Here is a 17343-nt window from a genome sequence, read left to right on the forward strand (position 1 = left end):
GGCCTAAGAATAAAATCATAACATTATCGTTCTTGCCTGTCTGTAACATTATAATGATCACTGTCATGTTTTGGTGCTTTGGTGCTCCATAAGACAATCTTAAAATATTTGTCACATACATATTTTACAATTACTTTTTTGCACTATATGTTATATATAGTCCAATCAAAAATGGTGTTGTCACTGTTTGCACGATTCTAACATTTCTTTAAAAAACAAATGTCTGTATAAATGTTATAGAAGAATCTGCCCATTTATCATTTACAGTATCAGTGTGCTAATGTTTAGATTTTCTAAACCAGTAAGAACGTAGGGAAACGTGCAACCTGATAAAATCAGCACACATTGCTTATATTTTGATCCAGAAAACTTTCAGTACAGGTATGTTGATGTTAACCTTCCAGGAAAGACAGCTGTGCATGCTAGGGCTTTTCTATTATTAGCAGAAGAGTGCTTTGTTACGTTCAGACTTGTTCATTAGTATAGATTGAAATTTCACTTTAATCAAAGAAAATGGATTTTGGCCCGAAAAGCAGGAAAAGAAGACAAAGATTGAAAGCAGCAAGAAGGATGCTGGGATTTTAATGGGCGGCTATACAGAAGCTCTCATCCTCAACTGATGTGATTTTGAGGTTTGATGAGTTCTTGTGGTCACCCAATGAACTCATGGCTGTGAATTATTCTCCCACAGTTCAGCCCCTTACACCCTGTTGGTGCCTCGCAACTCTAATAATAACCCGTATTAGCTCTTTTGTGTTTTTCCAGGACCTCCTCCTGACTTGGAACCCGTCCTAGCGCTCTGAAATCGGTTATCAATAGGTTTGCAGTTCGGAAAGACATCCTTATTAGTGCCCATTTTGTTTTCCTTTCACTGATTGTGTCAATTAATAGCACAGCTGTGTTGGGTTAGAGCTTGGTACCTGTGATGGACAGGCCTGCACACTCAGCCATTGTGCAAATAGCCATTTATTATTATTATTATTTTTTTTATAGGCAAAAAAAAGACCATTTCAGGTAATCTGTCTGTTCTTATGATGGGAATTTTGGTTCATATTCCATTCCTAGTTGCATTAATATTCTCAAACTATTAATTTAAAAAAATAACTCAACATAAAAAGTTGCATCTGGTTGAGTCAACCATCAGCTGAGGATGCAGGAAAGGTGAATTTTCGGACATTTAGCTGGTGTGCTTCACCCACGTCGGGATATTTTATTTGACATTTAGATGAATTCCAGCATTTTGTGACGTTAACCCAGTAATAAAAACAGTGACTGAAGATGAGTCAGTACATGAATAGAAGTAATGCTAAAATGGTATGTTGTTGAGAAATAAAACACTGATTTGCCTTCACTGTAGCTGCATTTAAAACATGTTAAAGTCGCTTAATTTAAAAGACTTTTAATGCAATATCTGTGATGTTATTTGAATTTGTGTAGAACTCCGGTACCAGGTCTCAAGGTTGGCCTCAGGATTTTTATCTCGTCATTTCATTAACATGTACTCGGTTACTGTTTTGCATTTTGATGTGGAACATTGTGTGAAGTCATTTACCCAGTTTACAAAGTAAAGTTTGTGACAAAGCAGTGACTGTTATCCTTAGACTAATACCAACTGTAGAAGTGCTACACAATCTGTACTGTTAGCAAAGTTACTGTTGCTGTTAGTACATCAAAAATGTGAAGATTTTACAAAAGTTAATCTTGTTTTATAACTAATATTAAAAAGGTAAAACCTTCATTCAGAATTCATTGTATGAAAAATTTGATTGCAGTTTGTAGCTCATGAAAATCAAAAATCCATTATCTTACATTATTAGGATGTAAATTTGACTTAAGTAAATTATTATCTGCATAGTTTAAATGCTTTGTTTATCTCTCGGTCTAGTTCTGTATGTGTACAATCACAATCCTGGGAAAAACTGCTGACTTGACAGTTGATGACGACGACGATAGATCTCCACAAGCCAAAAAACTGTTTCCAGATTGCTGTATTGAAGTTGATATGAAGGGAAAGGTGTCAGTAAAATGAGGACTTTAAAGAAAAGATGATTTAAAGAACTTCAAGTGGACGAGGCTGGTGTCATTGAATAGACTTCATCCAAATATCCACCCACTCCTCAACCAGAAACACTGTCAGAAGTGTCTTACCTGGACTGTTCCTCAGTAGTCTAGCTGCTCTTTTTAGATAAAAGTACATTTTGGAGTAAAGAGGCACAGAATCCAATGGATTTGAAGTCCAGCGTGACGTTTCTGTGATGCTTTGGGGTGTGATCTGCTGGTGTTGGCTGCTGTTGGTCAGCTGTGCTTCATCAAGTCCAAAGTCAGTGCAGCCTTCTACCACGAGATTGTGGAGCTCTTCATGCTTCCATCTGCTGATGAGCTTCATGGAAATCCTGATTTACTTTCCAGCAGGACTAAGCTCCACTGTGCCAAAACTACTGTCAAAATAAGAATTAACAGTCATTTCTGTGAAGGTGCACGCAGGCAGATATAATGCAAGACCTGTTTTAGGGTTTACGCACCCAAAAGTGATTCTCATGACCACAATCTACCTTTTCAAAGCAATGACGGTTTCAGGCTTTTTGGAAGCAGTGGTGGTGCAGTGATTCAGCTGTTCTCATAGGTTTTTGGCATGTACAAACTAAAACTATGAGATTTGAATCTTTTTTGTTGTCGAGTATTTTGGCTTTGAAAAGAGCAGTTTTGTTCTTAGTGTCTCGTTTAAATAAAGCAGGAAACCTCATCAGCTTCAGGCACAAATGCAATTTTAACATTCAGTTAACCAATGCCTCAAACTTTAGTTATCACTACACCTGGGCGATATAAGATTTTTTCATATCACGATATGTTTTTTTCTAGGGATGCACCGATACCGATACTGGTATCGGGTATCGGGGCCGATACTGTACAATGTGCGTGTACTCATACTCGTAAAAGTTAACCGATACCATGAACCGATACTAGCTTATTTCATAAATCAGAGGGTGGCTTGTCATTTTTGTTGTAGTTTTTTAGATTGGCCACTAGGGGGACATCCCCTAGAGACAGTGCCAATAGTTCAGTGATATTCTGTTAAATTACAATGTGGAGACTCTGCAATGATTTAACAGAAGTGCTTATTTTTCACTTGAAATTTTTTTGTGGTCATTTTTATTAAGATATTATTTATTATCGGCAGAGAATAAACTAAAACCTGTCTGCCAATTCATTGCATTTGTGTGTGTGTGGTAGAAGTATCGGTTTTTGTACTCTGTATCGGCAAGTACTCTGGTCCAAGTATCGGTATCGTATCGGTTTGAAAAAATTGGTATTGTTGCATCCCTATTTTTTTCATTTCAGGTGATAACGATATATATATATCACGATATAAGCCAAATAACTATATTTGTAAGATTTAAATGTGCCGTTGCTCACAAGTAAAATGTGAAATAATCAGCAGCTTGTTTTGATTTAAATATTTATTTCCCATAAAAAGTTCAACAGGGTAGATGTACTTAAGGAACATGAGACTTTTTCAGATGAAGGCAAACAAGTCACGTGACGTGACGCTGCGGCTGTGATTGGTTCAGCTCTGCGCTACTTAATTTGGATTGGCTGTTCTTTTTTTTTTTTTTTTTTTTTTTTAAATAGGACAAGAGCGGTGAGGCCTATCGCAATAGTTTAATTTTTCTATCGAGAAAAAGTTATTTCGCAATACATATCGTTATCGTTCTATCGCCCAGCTCTAATTATCACTCACGTCAGGAGAAATTGCAGAAAGTGAGAGTCTGCATAGAAAGCCAACACGGCTGGCCTCACTTTATTTAAGGCACACTTTATATACCTCAGCATCAAAGGACATTCTTATATAAACAGAACTGTCTCATTTGGTATATGTTTTGAAGTTATATCAGCTGTACATTACCCAGCCCTTGTTTTACACCCTGAACTTCACAGATGGACCAGCTCCTGTCAGACACACTACAATATTCTCCCTTTGTCTTAGTAATAAAGCAAAAAGCTTCCCGTTGGGCCATCCACATCTATTTCAAGAATTCTGAGCTGCTATCACACTGTAAAGACTCTACACCTCAGAAACATGTCAGTCCACGGCATACAAGGCACTAATCCCATCGCCAGCTGAATAATTCATAGTCAATTAGGGCTGAGAGGCTGAGGCGGTCTTCATGGAGCAAATGCATTTTCAATGATTCATTTCATGAGCTATGCAAGGGGTCTCTTAATTGTTGTTTACTGCTCACTATCCAACCACATGTTATTTTTATGCTATCGTGATTACTCCCGGCAGTGCTCAGAGTGCTTGGGAAATGAAGTCCATTAAGGGGTCCTGAGAGCTGTTTTCCTGTCAAGCGCCATGAAACGTTTCCAGATCCAAACTTCACTGCATGAGAATAATAAATCTTATCCGGACGAGTTAGCCGGTGAAAATGAGATGCTTGAAGAGATGCAGGTGATGTGTTTTATGGTGCCACAGTGCAGGAAAAAGAAATATCTGCAGTGTTGTACAAGGATCCATTTTTAATGGGATCCATGTAGAGTAATTAAGATTCCAGGAGAAAAAAAATGAAGTCATGTGGAAGTAGCATCACAACTGACAACAGATCAGCTTTACACTCTGCAACTGGCTGGAGTCGGTAAAGGCTTCTCTTTGAGCTCCATGGTGTAACAGAGAGAGCAGGAGGAGAAAATGCCTAAAGTCACTGCTGTCACACTATAACAGACTGTAAAAGCACATTGTGTGTGTGTGCGTGTGTGTGTGAGACAACTCGTCTGACAAAAATAGTTGGTTTGAGCTGAGAATAGCTCCACTGCCCTCCAGTTGGCACCCTGGCGACTTTTTCTGACACCCCATGCCTCAGCAAATCCATCAACACCCATTTTCGGTGTCCCCCACGGTCCTCCAAGTGTCACCAGTGTACATGTAACTAAACATACACCCTTGTCAGGAATTCAGACTGACATCTAAACCTCTTCCATTGTTGTTTTGCCCCATGGCTTGAAAGATGCTATGAAGAGCACACTCAACGCAAAGAGTGGAAATACTGTGTTTTGACTTTTGTCATAGCAACACATTCATCTTTTTCTCAAAGTCACAAGTGGCAGTTATCCCATCAGTACTCTGACACTTTTTCCCCTCACATTGACGGCAATTAATAATCTGGTTTCTCAGATGAATTTGTTCTAGACTTAAGGGACCGTTATGGTGTTTATGGTAATTCCTGATAGCTGAGGTAAGAGCCTGGAGACTGTTGGCAGGAATACGTTTCCATGAAGTTTTATTTTTCTGCGCAACAGAACTGAACGTAGGTACGTGACAGTAATTCAGTTTAGCAGCTTTAAAAAGCGAGCGAGCGAGCGTGTCTGTTTGAGAAAGAGAAGGGAGCGCAGACGCACTTTGCCGCGGCCGCCGTGGGGTTTAAACGGACTGATTGCAGCTCTCATTACCACATGTTTGTTTTCAGCTCTGCCGACACCTGTTAGACGTGACAGAGGTGAGTTTTAGTTTCTGTCGGTTAAAGTCGAAGAGCCAGAGGCCTCTCTGTGTGTTTGTTTGCGCACCGCTTGCAGTTTTGATTGCATAAGACACACAAACACCAGGCAGTATGAAAAGTTTTCTTCCCCTCTTTCTTCTGCTGTTGACTCAGAGGTGAGTCTAAGCCTTCATGAAGCCTCTGTTTGCATTTCATTTGGGGCTCTACTACAGCCTTTCATTTAGGCAGTGACTTTCCCAGGCTGACCATGCAAACTGTGGCAGCAAACACGGTAACAGCGTAACAGTAATAGATGTGATCAAATCTTAAAATGCTTGCAAAGGCGTGTGCCCCGGTGAGCTCTGATGCATAAATGTGAAAAATGCGGTGTATTATTGCTGCAGTGCTTAATCACCGATGAACACCTGCTCAACCAAATTCAAAAGCTTCTCTTTGCTGGGTGTGGCTCAGGCAGTGTTGTGATGACAGTTCTGATAGGGACTCGCATTACTCTGTAAACATGCTGCGATTTTAAGTAAAGCCAGATGGTTCAAATGAATCATTTTGATTTGATAAAAAAAATAAACATCTTATACAACTTGCCAGTTTGTTTTCACTCCGTTCTCTTTCTTTTAGTCTCCGTTTTAAATTTGCTCGAGCACTGAAAGTTTGGAAGACCCACATGGACATGTTGTAGCCGCCTCCTGTCACTTGAGGGCAGTGTCAAAAATATGTGGACCAACCCGCCCTGTGGGCTAGTCTTGTTGCTGTTTGCTGTGTTGTTGGTCCTTTGGTTTAGCCCCTGCTGTGGAGAAGAGATGCCGAAATATACAACAGAGTGTTAAAAATGAAAACGAATGTCCAGTCTGCCTTTTTTGTACTTTTCCCCTCTTCGTAGTTAGCCCCACTGTTGCTCCCTTGGCTGTTCAACCATCAGCATTGGAGAACATCAGTCCTGTAAGCCCACAAGCTGTTGTGGAAGTTCGTCTTCACAGCCCCTGCATAGACTGTTTAACACCTGCACTGCTGCCCTGAACTTTTCTCTGTATAACTGAGCAGAGCAGCATGTCAAAATGAAAATCTCCAAGCCAGTTGGATTGAATATTAAAGAGTATTTACTGAAGCAGCTCCCCAGAGCAAAGGCTGCATGATGTCCGATTGTGAGAATGAAGACGGTATTTGTCCGGGGAAATTCTCTGCAAGCCATGTGTGTTGCCTGCTGAACACACTCACCTAAACTGAACTCTGTGTTTCCAGCATCGTTGCAGACCGTCTCCTGCTGTGTGCTGCATGTGAGAAAGTGCAACTCAGGACCGTGTCCTAACTTGATTCTCGCCACATTTTCCTCACCTTATATCTCACTTTTAGCAACAATTGTAATTAGGGATGGGTATCGTTTAGGTTTTATCCGATACCGGTGCCAAACCGGTACTTTTGAAACGGTGCCGGTGCTTAAACGGTGCCCAAACCGGTGCTTAAAGAATGGAAAACACAAAATTGGTCCAAAAACCTCTCATGTTCAGCTGTTTTTTTGTAAAAAGATAACAATGTTAGTCTTTTCTGCAGGTATAGGGCATATATGGTATCACTCTGGGCTGGAAGCAGTCCAGAGTGATGCAAACAATGGAAGCAAACAATGGAAAAAACACAAACTTTGTCCAAAAACCTCTCATGTTTAGCTGTTTTCCACTTTTTCTTTGGTCATTTTAGCCTTTTTGGCCAGGGTGAAGGGGGTATCTGACATCAAACAAGAAGACAGCCGCATGTAGCTATGATGGTGTTTGCTAGTTCACGTTACATGCATTAATTTAATAACGCGGTTAGCTTACTCAACGTAAATTACACACGAACAACATTAAGCTACTCACGCAGAGAAGAACGGCTGCTGCTGCCATCATCATTTCTGCTACACTGGCAGGGCTAGGTTCATCGGATTTAAAGTGTGACCTCCTTTGACAGTATCAGCTTAAAGCACTTGTTGCAGGCTGCTGAGTTTGCATATTTTGCTGTGAAGTACAGCCAGACTTTTGACCGCTTTGCCTTGGGCATTTTTAATCTGTAGCTCTGCTCTAAAAGAACGTACGTACCTGGACCCGCCTACTATCCTCGAAACGTAAAATGATTGGCTAGAATCTAAAGTGTATCATTCCATACCAGTTGGTGGCGGTAATGCACCTTTCAGTTGTTTGCCAACCGCCAATAGAAATGTAAGGAAGAAGAAAGTGTATCACAGCTCAGGAAAAAAAGCACCGAAATAAAGCACCGAAATGTGCGCTGCTTTTCGGTCTGGTTACTACCGTTTATGTCAGAACCGGTGCCATCATGGCACCGGATACCGGTACCCATCCCTAATTGTAATTGTAAGACTATTTATAACAGATTTACAACAATTAGGAAGTTGCTGTTAAACATTAAACACTTGCCTTTGTTTTGTAACAGCAATAGCAGAAATTGCAGTGCAGTTTATTTTCTAATTGTCTGTGATTTTCACCAACTGTGTGTCAGAATGTCCTGGACAGTTTTGTGGAAGAGATTTAATTTAAATTGGGGCTGAAGAGAGGCAGAAACTTTGAACTGGGGTCATCAGTTCTTTGAAAGCTGGTTGGCATGCAGGGCTGTCTGTGCTTTGTTGCCTGTGCAGGGAGGGATAAATGAATGGCAAAAAACATAAATGTGTTTGTTTTAAGTTTGTTTAAAAATTCAGAATATTGCAGTGATAAATGAGCCTGCATGAAATCCCTGCTTTTTTGTATCTCCTCCTCACAGGCTGTTTGGTGAAGCGGTCCAACGAGGTCTTCACCTGTGCCACAGTGTGATGAATCCATGTTCCTCTTTGGTCGAGCTGGGTAGCGAACGATGGTGACCACGACAGAGGCGCACTGACGCCCTCGCTCCTCTCTTTCCACATCAAGTCTGCACGAGCAACAGCAGCCATAACAATGAGCTCTCACAGTTGCCAAGGTAAGAAATGAGAAATGTAAAATTTAAACACGGCAGTTTATTTTGAATAGATTTATAGCTGCTGTGTTATGGGAAAAGTATATATTCTTTTCCTCCTTAGCACAGGTCTGGATTTTCTATTTTACTTAACTGGACAAAAGGTCCATTGTGTCCTCACTTCCCATCAAGCTCTGCTTGTGTTGGTCATGTTCAGCAAATTGATTTCACAGGCATTTATTAATTGTTGCAGTACTAAAGATTCTGTGTGACACAATGTAGCTTGCTGGCATCACCTTCTATTCTTTTGAAAAGTGTTTGGAGAAATGGTTGAGTCCCTGCCAAAAGGCTTTTCAAAGGGGTTTGTGTCAGAGGGGATGTTTCATGTCGTCACATTACGGGGAAAACTGGCACAGGCCAAAGATATTTACTGATTTCTTTCTTGGTCTTCTTCCTCTTTTTTTCTTTTTCTTAAATACACTGCGTTATGCAAGTGATCGTTGGAGCGGGCCGTGTTTTCCTGTTTCATTTCCTTTTTATTTTGGTCATTTCTGTTCCCTGCTCATGCTTAGCCCATCCGAATATATGACATAAATTTAACTTAGCAGTTTTGTTTTTTTTCTGTTTCTCCAGTGTTTAGTTAAAGGAACAGTTGTATTCGTCGCATGTTTTTCATTTAATTTGGGGAGGTGGGATTTTTACGTCACGGCTAACAATCTGCTGATGGACAAATCTTTTGAAAAACAAGTGTCAGCTGTTATGAAATGAAATAAAAAATAGGTGAGGGATGATTGTGTTTGCATTAGGACAGAGCATTCATCCAGTGCCAGACGTTCCTTCTCTTTGGGGAGCTCAGAAATTAAGCTCTCGTTGCTCAGTTTCACTTCATGTTAGCAGTTCATTTTCTCCTTGTCGCCCTTCAGTTTGTGCAGTTCTGGTAAAGCCTTTTTCCACGTATGACAGATCATCATTTCCTATTTTTTTAGACCACCACTTAGAGGACTAAAGAGCCTTTTGTCTGACTTAAACTTGGGTGGCAAAGGCTGGCATGTTGACATGCTACTTGGCATTTTGGAACTGGGTTTATGGCCTTGGAGGCAGAGCTAGAACACACACACAGAAAAACTCTCTTATCCCTGCAAGACCTTCCCCTTCTGTCTGCCCCCCTCTCCCTGCCCTCGTCTCCTCTCTCCAGCAGCAGTAATCGGTGGCAGTCCTGGCTGAGGGGGATCTTGCGTCAATAAATCGTCATGCATAGCGACTCGCCGGCCTGGAACACAAACAGAGAGAGGGGCCGTCTGGTGCTGGAGGCCTTGTATAGCTGGTTAAAAAAGCTTTGAGACCTCTAGAGTCTAATCAGAAAAAATCCTGGATGTTGTATGCACTTGGGTCAGAGTATATTGTGTAGTCTCAGTCTTGTTTTTGCCTCTCGGACTGGCCCCAGCCTCCTCTTCTGCGATGATATGGATGCTGCTGTTTAGTACTTACGCTTTATGTTTGCAGTCTGGACAGAATGTGTAAACAAAGCTGCCACAAACTGTGACAAAGTGAGACCAAGAAAACTCCCCGCTGGATTTTTTTCTTGCCTTGAAACCATGAAATGCTGGCGGCATCTTAACGTGTCTGCTTCATGTCCTCAAAAGCACTTTAACGTAGTAGGTGTGATGACATTCTTGACTAACGTATCACTTTCAACATGACGACCACTTACTTTAAAGTAACTGATAGTTGGAGCTCTGAAGATCGCTTTTTATGGTGTGGAGCTTCAGTGCTAATCAGCAGTGAGGCTTTAAGAGCCTTTAACCAGTTGGGGGAGATAAAATGATCGCAGTGCTGTTTAACAGACCATTCACATGGTTAAAGGTGAGGTTATTGCTGTTGTCTCAGGCTTAGCTGTGAGTAAAATAATCACTTTGCTCCAAATTTGAGAACCAGCAGCCTTACTGATAATTACACGCGTGATCATTTTGGAGACTTCCACTAACCTCATACAACAGTCACCTGTACATAATAACATTTTACATCTAAAATTTCATTTCTAATTTACTGCAGACATTGGCTTAAATTGTCGAGAAGCTAGAGACGTGTCTACATGGGCTCTCTCCTGCTACTCTGGCTTTCTCCCACAGTGCAAAGATATGCATGGGTTGGGTTAACTGCGAATTCTAAATCGCTAATTAATTAAATCTGTAGGTGTGAACGTGAGTCTGTCTCGCTTCCTGTGACGACGTAATAAAGTGAATCAAAAGCAGACCCACGCTTCCTTTCTGTGAGACACACAAAACACACACAAAATAAAAGAAGTGATCACAATAAAGGAATCGCACCTCCTCAGTCTTTTTTTAATTTAGACTGTTGGTTTATGGCAGATGGCTGTGAATTATTCATGTTTTTGGGATGACCACAGCCATGTGTAGATTTTATCCCAGAGATTATTCAGTATCAGGGAGGAAGGACGGCACAATAAGTGCCTCATAAATGATGCTGGAGTTGAAACCAGATAAGACTGTTTTATTTTGTTTTCTCTACTGATCAAGGCAGTGCGTTCTTCATGATCTTAATGATTTTTTTTTTTTCTTAGCTCTCGTCAATTTTGTCTGGTTCTAGCATTTCAGTAGTGGTGCTAATGTGGCAGTTTTAAACTAAAAATGCAGGGTTTCATTCTGTAGTCTTTCCTGGAGGGTCTGTTTCCTGTCAGAATATGAGATACGTGTTTAGGCCTTTGGGGTCAGCTCATTCCTCTAACAAAATTTAAGCCCAAGTATTAGATTTAAAGGTAATCAAAGGCAGCTGCTCTGCAGTTTACGCTCCTGCATTTGAAATAGGAGTAATTTTTAATTCTTTCACTTGCCCTTCCTTCTCCTCTGTCACTCTAATTTCTCAGTCTGTCTCGTTTTCTCTCTGGCTCCAGGTTTTAATCAGAAATTGTAATAAAGACTCTCAGTGGGAGCTATCAAAAGCTTGCAGTGGTGGATTAGAAGAGAGTGGCTAGCCTGGGCCAGGCCACTGCAAGTGAAGCATAATCTTCAAAAAGGGAGCTTAACACCTGCCGGTCCACGCCGATGATTCCTCATTTACAGAGGCCGGTGTCGCGGTATCGGAGAAGGCTCGGGTGTTAATTGATGGTTTAAGTCTGAACGTTTCGAAAGTTGTCTAAAGATGACTGAAGTCGACCGAGTCGAGAGGCAGAGTGAATTAAGCAGGAGCTTAATCAGAGGAAGTTATCAGGGAAGTCGAACGCAGAGCGAGGCGGTTCAATTCATCTGGGCTTGATTGCAGCCGTGCACAGAGCAGCTACTGCTATCTAGTAAGAGCTGGAGGAGCACAACGGTACTCTCTCCTATCCGAGCCTGATTGCTGCATTCAAATCGCGCAGCGCGGTTATTGTTCTAATTTATCCTTGGCTCTGCAGAATATTTCTCAATGGAGTGATGGATTGGAATGAGAGCTGAACCGGAATAAACAGAAGCATTTTTAGGAGAACAATGGGAGCTGCTGTGGAGAAATAAGATTACTGCTTCATGATTGTCTTCCCCTCTACAGTTTTCCAGACTATTCCATTCAAGTAGTCTCATTGTCAGTTGAAACAAGTGTGCGGTGCAGCCTTCAGAAGAATTTATTAAGCATTCAGAGCTTTGCTGCTGCCGCTGCTGGAACGAGAAGCTCGGTACTGAATTGCGGTTTTGTGTTTTTTGTTCTGCATAGTGTTCTTTCACGTAATTAAAGATCATTTCATAATTAGATTATTTTTAGGGCTGTTTTTGGTAGCAGTGACAATGTGGTAATGGATTTTTAACGTCCTCTCATACCCGGCCTTTTGTGTTGATTTTTTTTTTCTTTTCTTATTTAATCTTTCAGCAGCCGTGCTAGTAAACGAGGCTGTCCTGAAACTTAATACTTGCTGCATGTGACGTTGCTTCGTGGGGAAAAGAAATAAAATGACAGCATGAGCTGACCTTGTATGTAGTTATAGGGTTTTGCCCAGATGTCCGGTCTGGCATAAGTAGTAAAATGAAGAAAATGATTGACCTCTAAGATTAACGCATAAGGCTTCACATCTAGAAGTGAAATGCAAGAGGGCCCCATTGTCTTTAAGACCTCTGCCCAGCAGAAAGCTCTGAAAAGAATATCCGTGTACTGCTGTATTTCCCATCTGGCTGTGGGATGAAGTCCGCTGAGTTCAGCGGGGGACAGCTGAGAAGAGGGAGGCGGGTCAGGTGGGTCTCTGAGGATGTAATCCTCCTGCTTCTATGAACAAAACAAAATCAAAAGTTCCAGCAGTTACACAATCCCTTTTAGGAAGGACTCTGTGCACCCTGGATCTCTCAGGGCAGAATGAACTTTTCCAGGCATTAATCCGAGGATAAGCCCCGAGTCCCTCTAACTCTGTGTGCCACGGCGTGCTAAAAATGCATGAAATACCCCACGGAGCCGCCGCGCTCGCTGTGATTGGCATTCCCCTGCAGATTTGTACTTGTGGCACCAGTTTGGTGGTTTGAAAAAGCAGGTCTTGCCTTGAAGGAAAGTTGCTTTAAAAATAGAAACTGCGTGTTTCAGAAACAGTTGGGTGGTTTTGCATCGACTCAGTTCCATAGATTAAGATTAACTGATAAGCAGTCATCCACTCAGACCACAGTCTAAACACTCTTATCTCAACTCTGCCTCTTAAGGTTTTAATGCAGGTCTGATAAAACTGACATTTAACAAGGTTTCCATTTGCTTTGCTGATTAATGTCATGGATGATGAATAAACTTTTAGAAATGACTAATTCATTTAGCAGAGGAAGGTTTATTTTTAGATTGAAATGTTTATTTTAATACTGAACCGATATTTAGAGACTGTCGCTGATACTCTCATACTTTTGTAAGCTTGTTTGTAATAATCTTGGTTTATTTAATGGAGCTTTTATTTTATTTTTAGTGGATCAATTATGATTTTTTTTTTCAGAAATATACTCTATTACAGTTATGCATATCAAACATGGTCAAGATATGTACGAGCAATCTCAGGGAGCTAAAAGCTCGGCTGTCAGACTCTAAATGCTTGCACTGCTTTATCAGTTGCTTAAAGTCAGTCTGTCAGTAATTTTTGAGGTTATTAAATACATAAAAAGGTTTGTATTCTTAATTATAGTGTGTGGTTACATTTTCCAGCAAACTGATGCATTCTCATGAGCTTGTAATTAATCTCTTAAAAATACATAGGAGTTGGGTTTGTAGTTTGTGGAATATGTTGCCCCACCATATTTAAATGCAGTGGCTGGGACAGAGATTAATGCAAATAGTTGTGTTTCTCGTATGTAGCTAAAACTGACCACATACATGGAACATCAAAGGTGGAGGAGAAGAGAACTCAATGGCTAAAGGGCAACAACAGGTTATAAGCTAACGGTGCCAGCTAGTATTATGCTCAGGTATCCTAAAAATCACACTTTAGCTCCCACGGTTTGATTACATCCTCACATCATATGAGAGTTTGTTCACTTAGCGTCAGAGCCCAACAGTGTTACGTTCACTTTAAAGACAGTTTTATTAACGCTGGCTAACAGCAGCTAATGGGGACTAACAGCAGCTAACTGAGGCTAATGGCAGATAACAGCAGCGCTTATTGACAGAAAACAGCATATTGCCATCAAAACATCACTCATCGACTTCTTTCTTTCTTTCCTCTGTGTTTGTGGAACTTTTGACTGTTCTTGTCTTCTCATTGTGATACTCCCCAAACAATCTGATCCTGGTTAACATCATTTAAAGTAGCAGCCTAATCTTCAGAGTTTTGCTAGCTGACATCATTTCACGGCATCTTATTGTGTGGATGCTTTAAGGCATCCACACTATTGTTTTCCTGTTTCTCTTTATTCTTTATACTTTATTGTGTGGATGCTTTAAGGCATCCACACTATTGTTTTCCTGTTTCTCTTTATTCTTTATACTTTATTATTCTAGTTGCCAATTTTTGTACGTTTTTTGGCACTTAACTACTTCCACAATTTTCAGCCGATTTTCACCATTCAAATTTTAAACTATTCTGCTATTTCTGCTAATTCCGGCTATGACTTTTGCTATTTTTTGCTATTATACTTTTTAAAATATTAAGCTTTTTTCCTTTAATTTGTCCCATTGAAATGAATGGAAAACTTCCGCAATTCTGCTAAAACTTGCTTGTTTTTGAAACTTAACTACTTCCTCATACTTTCACTTAGAACAACCATTCAAACTTTAAAATGTTCTCAAATTATTGGGCTATTCAGCTATAAATCAGCTTTTTCAAATCTTTTACCATTTTATTTTTATCCCTCTTAAAGTTTTGAGTTGCAAAATTGTGATTTTTCACAAAATACATGGGTTGTTATGGTTGCTATGCAGTTGGTTCTAAGTGAGGCACTGAAGGTTTCGCAGTCTTCTCTTCATGTCCGAACAACTTCTTGCTACTTGCTCAATTTTCACTCAACTCCCACAAATTATACATCAAAACATAGGTATTTTTGCTGGCTTTCAGAAAATGTCATTATCATTGTTGTGGGATTTATAGAATTTTGGCAAATCTCCTCAGACCAACACAAAGTCTGAAAACTCTCCATAGAAAGTCAATGGAGAGTTTGTTCAAAATCACCGCTTGATTTCTGTAATGAGAGGCATATTCGAATCGTCATATCTCCCTAACGAAGCGACGTTAAGACATGAGGCTTGTCCCAGTATATCTTCAGACACTCCTGACGCTCACAATTCAAGAATTATTTTCTCACCTATTACCGTTCTGAGATGAGTTAGACTTGTTTGAGGGTAGGAAATTTGTCCTTCGCTCAGATTTCTTCAGATTTCAAACTCTGGAAATGAGCCACTTTTTTCTCTCGTCATATCTTTTTGATAGATTTCCACAAAGACCTGAAAATTTCCATGGTTGTTCACCAAAGCCTGCTGTCTCTTACGGTGAAAGAATGATATCGATACTCCAAATAGATTTAGAGTTAGAAAGCGTTGTTTGAGGGCAAGTCAAGGCAGTTTTTGCTTCGCCTCTACTCAGTTATGGTGCATTAGAAGTCAAATATCTTTAATAATTCATATTTTAATGATAAATTGTCAACACTTGAAGATTCCCCCATCTCTGCTGAACAAAACGGTGTAAGAATGATCGTTCTAGCCCCTACGGTTAGGAAATTATGGTCATTTGTTTGAGTTTAGTCCTCACTATGAGAAATAGACTGCAAAAATCCTGCCTCTCTGCTGCGTGTGTAAAAACGGCTGCACCTGTTTTGGCGGGAAAAAAGTACACAGCCTCTCTGATTGGTGGATTCAAATTTAGCAGCTCCCAGGCTGCTTGACTGACCTAAAAACTGGCTTCTCTCTCTTTCTGTGTGTGTTATAGTATTTCTAAATGATAGTATTTCTGCTTTTTATAGTATTTCTGCTAAATGATAGTATTTCTGCTTTTTATAGGATTTGTGCTTAATATAGTAGTTCTGCTTTTTATAGTATTTGTGCTTAATATAGTATTTCTGCTTAATTATAGTATTTCTGCTACATTATACTATTTCTGCTTTTTATAGTGTTTCTGCTAAATTATAGTATTTCTGCTTTTTATAGTATTTCTGCTTTTTATACGAATTGTGCTTAATATAGGATTTGTGCTTAATATAGTATTTCTGCTAAATTATAGTATTTCTGCTTTTTAAGGTATTTCTGCTTTTTATAGTATTTCTGGTTAATATAGTATTTCTGCTAAATTATAGTATTTCTGCTACATTATACTATTTCTGCTTTTTATAGTGTTTCTGCTAAATTATAGTATTTCTGCTTTTTATAGTATTTCTGCTTTTTATACGAATTGTGCTTAATATAGGATTTGTGCTTAATATAGTATTTCTGCTAAATTATAGTATTTCTGCTACATTATACTATTTCTGCTTTTTATAGTGTTTCTGCTAAATTATAGTATTTCTGCTTTTTATAGTATTTCTGCTTTTTATACGATTTGTGCTTAATATAGTATTTCTGCTAAATTATAGTATTTCTGCTTTTTATAGGATTTGTGCTTAATATATGTCAGGGTTCTGGGTCTGAGCAACCCAGGATCCCTGAGCAGTTATGTACTAGTTATATGTATTACTATATATTTTTGGTGTTGCTTCCCCGTTTGCTCTATGCTTGTACATATGTGGAGACACTTGTTAAATTCCCCTGGCTGGTGGACTCCCTCAATCCAGTTGTCCTGGACTTCCTGCTTTCCACCCTCCACCTCCACTCTCCTCCTCAGGCTGCTCACCGGCCCGGACCGCTGGTGGATTCACAGCCTGAGATGCCGGCCCCGACGTCTACACGGAAACGACGTTCGCTCCACCGGCTTTCCTCACCGCAGCCTAATCCACGAACTTCTCAAGAGTCGGCTGTGGTGAGTAGTACGGACAATTTTCCATTTCCCTCCCCATCTGGTTTTGTGTCTGCAGTGGACGAGCCGACAGCGCAGGTAACATCACCTCGGTCAGAGGTCTCCACACCACTCGCTGCTTCAACATCTGCAGCTGTGGCACCGCCGTCATCTCACCGCCTGCAGTCACCCTTCTGCCATCTTCTTCACCGGCTGCTACGTCGCCACCCGGACCTGCCCTGCCCGAGCAGGAGCTTGGCGAGCCGGAGGAGCTCGCACTGCCCGAGCAGGAGCTCGGCGAGCAGGAGGAGCTCGCACTGCCCGAGCAGGAGCTCGGCGAGCCGGTGGAGCTCGCACTGCCCGAGCAGAAGCTCGGCGAGCCAGTGGAGCTCGCATGCCCGAGCAGTTGCTCGGCGAGCCGGTGGAGCCAGCGCCGCTGCCGGAGGAGCTCAGCGAGCCGGTGGAGCCAGCGCTGCTGCCGGAGGAGCTCAGCGAGCCGGTGGAGCCAGCGCCGCTGCCCGGCGAGCAGGAGAAGCCAGCGCCGCTGCCAAAGGAGCCCGCGCCGCTGCT

General features: G+C 40.9%; 1 protein-coding gene across 3 annotated transcripts in view; it reads left to right on the plus strand.

Moving 5' to 3' along the window:
* Positions 1-17343, plus strand: part of hdac4 (histone deacetylase 4) — a 148316-nt gene that overhangs the window by 8811 nt on the left and 122162 nt on the right. For all 3 annotated transcript variants that reach the window (XM_085135190.1, XM_085135189.1, XM_085135191.1), the window contains exon 2: positions 8238-8432. In XM_085135190.1, coding sequence (XP_084991316.1) covers positions 8411-8432 — 22 coding nt within the window. In that variant the 5' untranslated portion in view covers positions 8238-8410. The remainder of the gene's footprint in view (positions 1-8237; positions 8433-17343) is intronic.

The sequence above is a fragment of the Neolamprologus multifasciatus genome, chromosome 16, assembly GCF_963576455.1.
Source record: "Neolamprologus multifasciatus chromosome 16, fNeoMul1.2, whole genome shotgun sequence".
Taxonomy (NCBI): Eukaryota; Metazoa; Chordata; class Actinopteri; order Cichliformes; family Cichlidae; genus Neolamprologus; species Neolamprologus multifasciatus.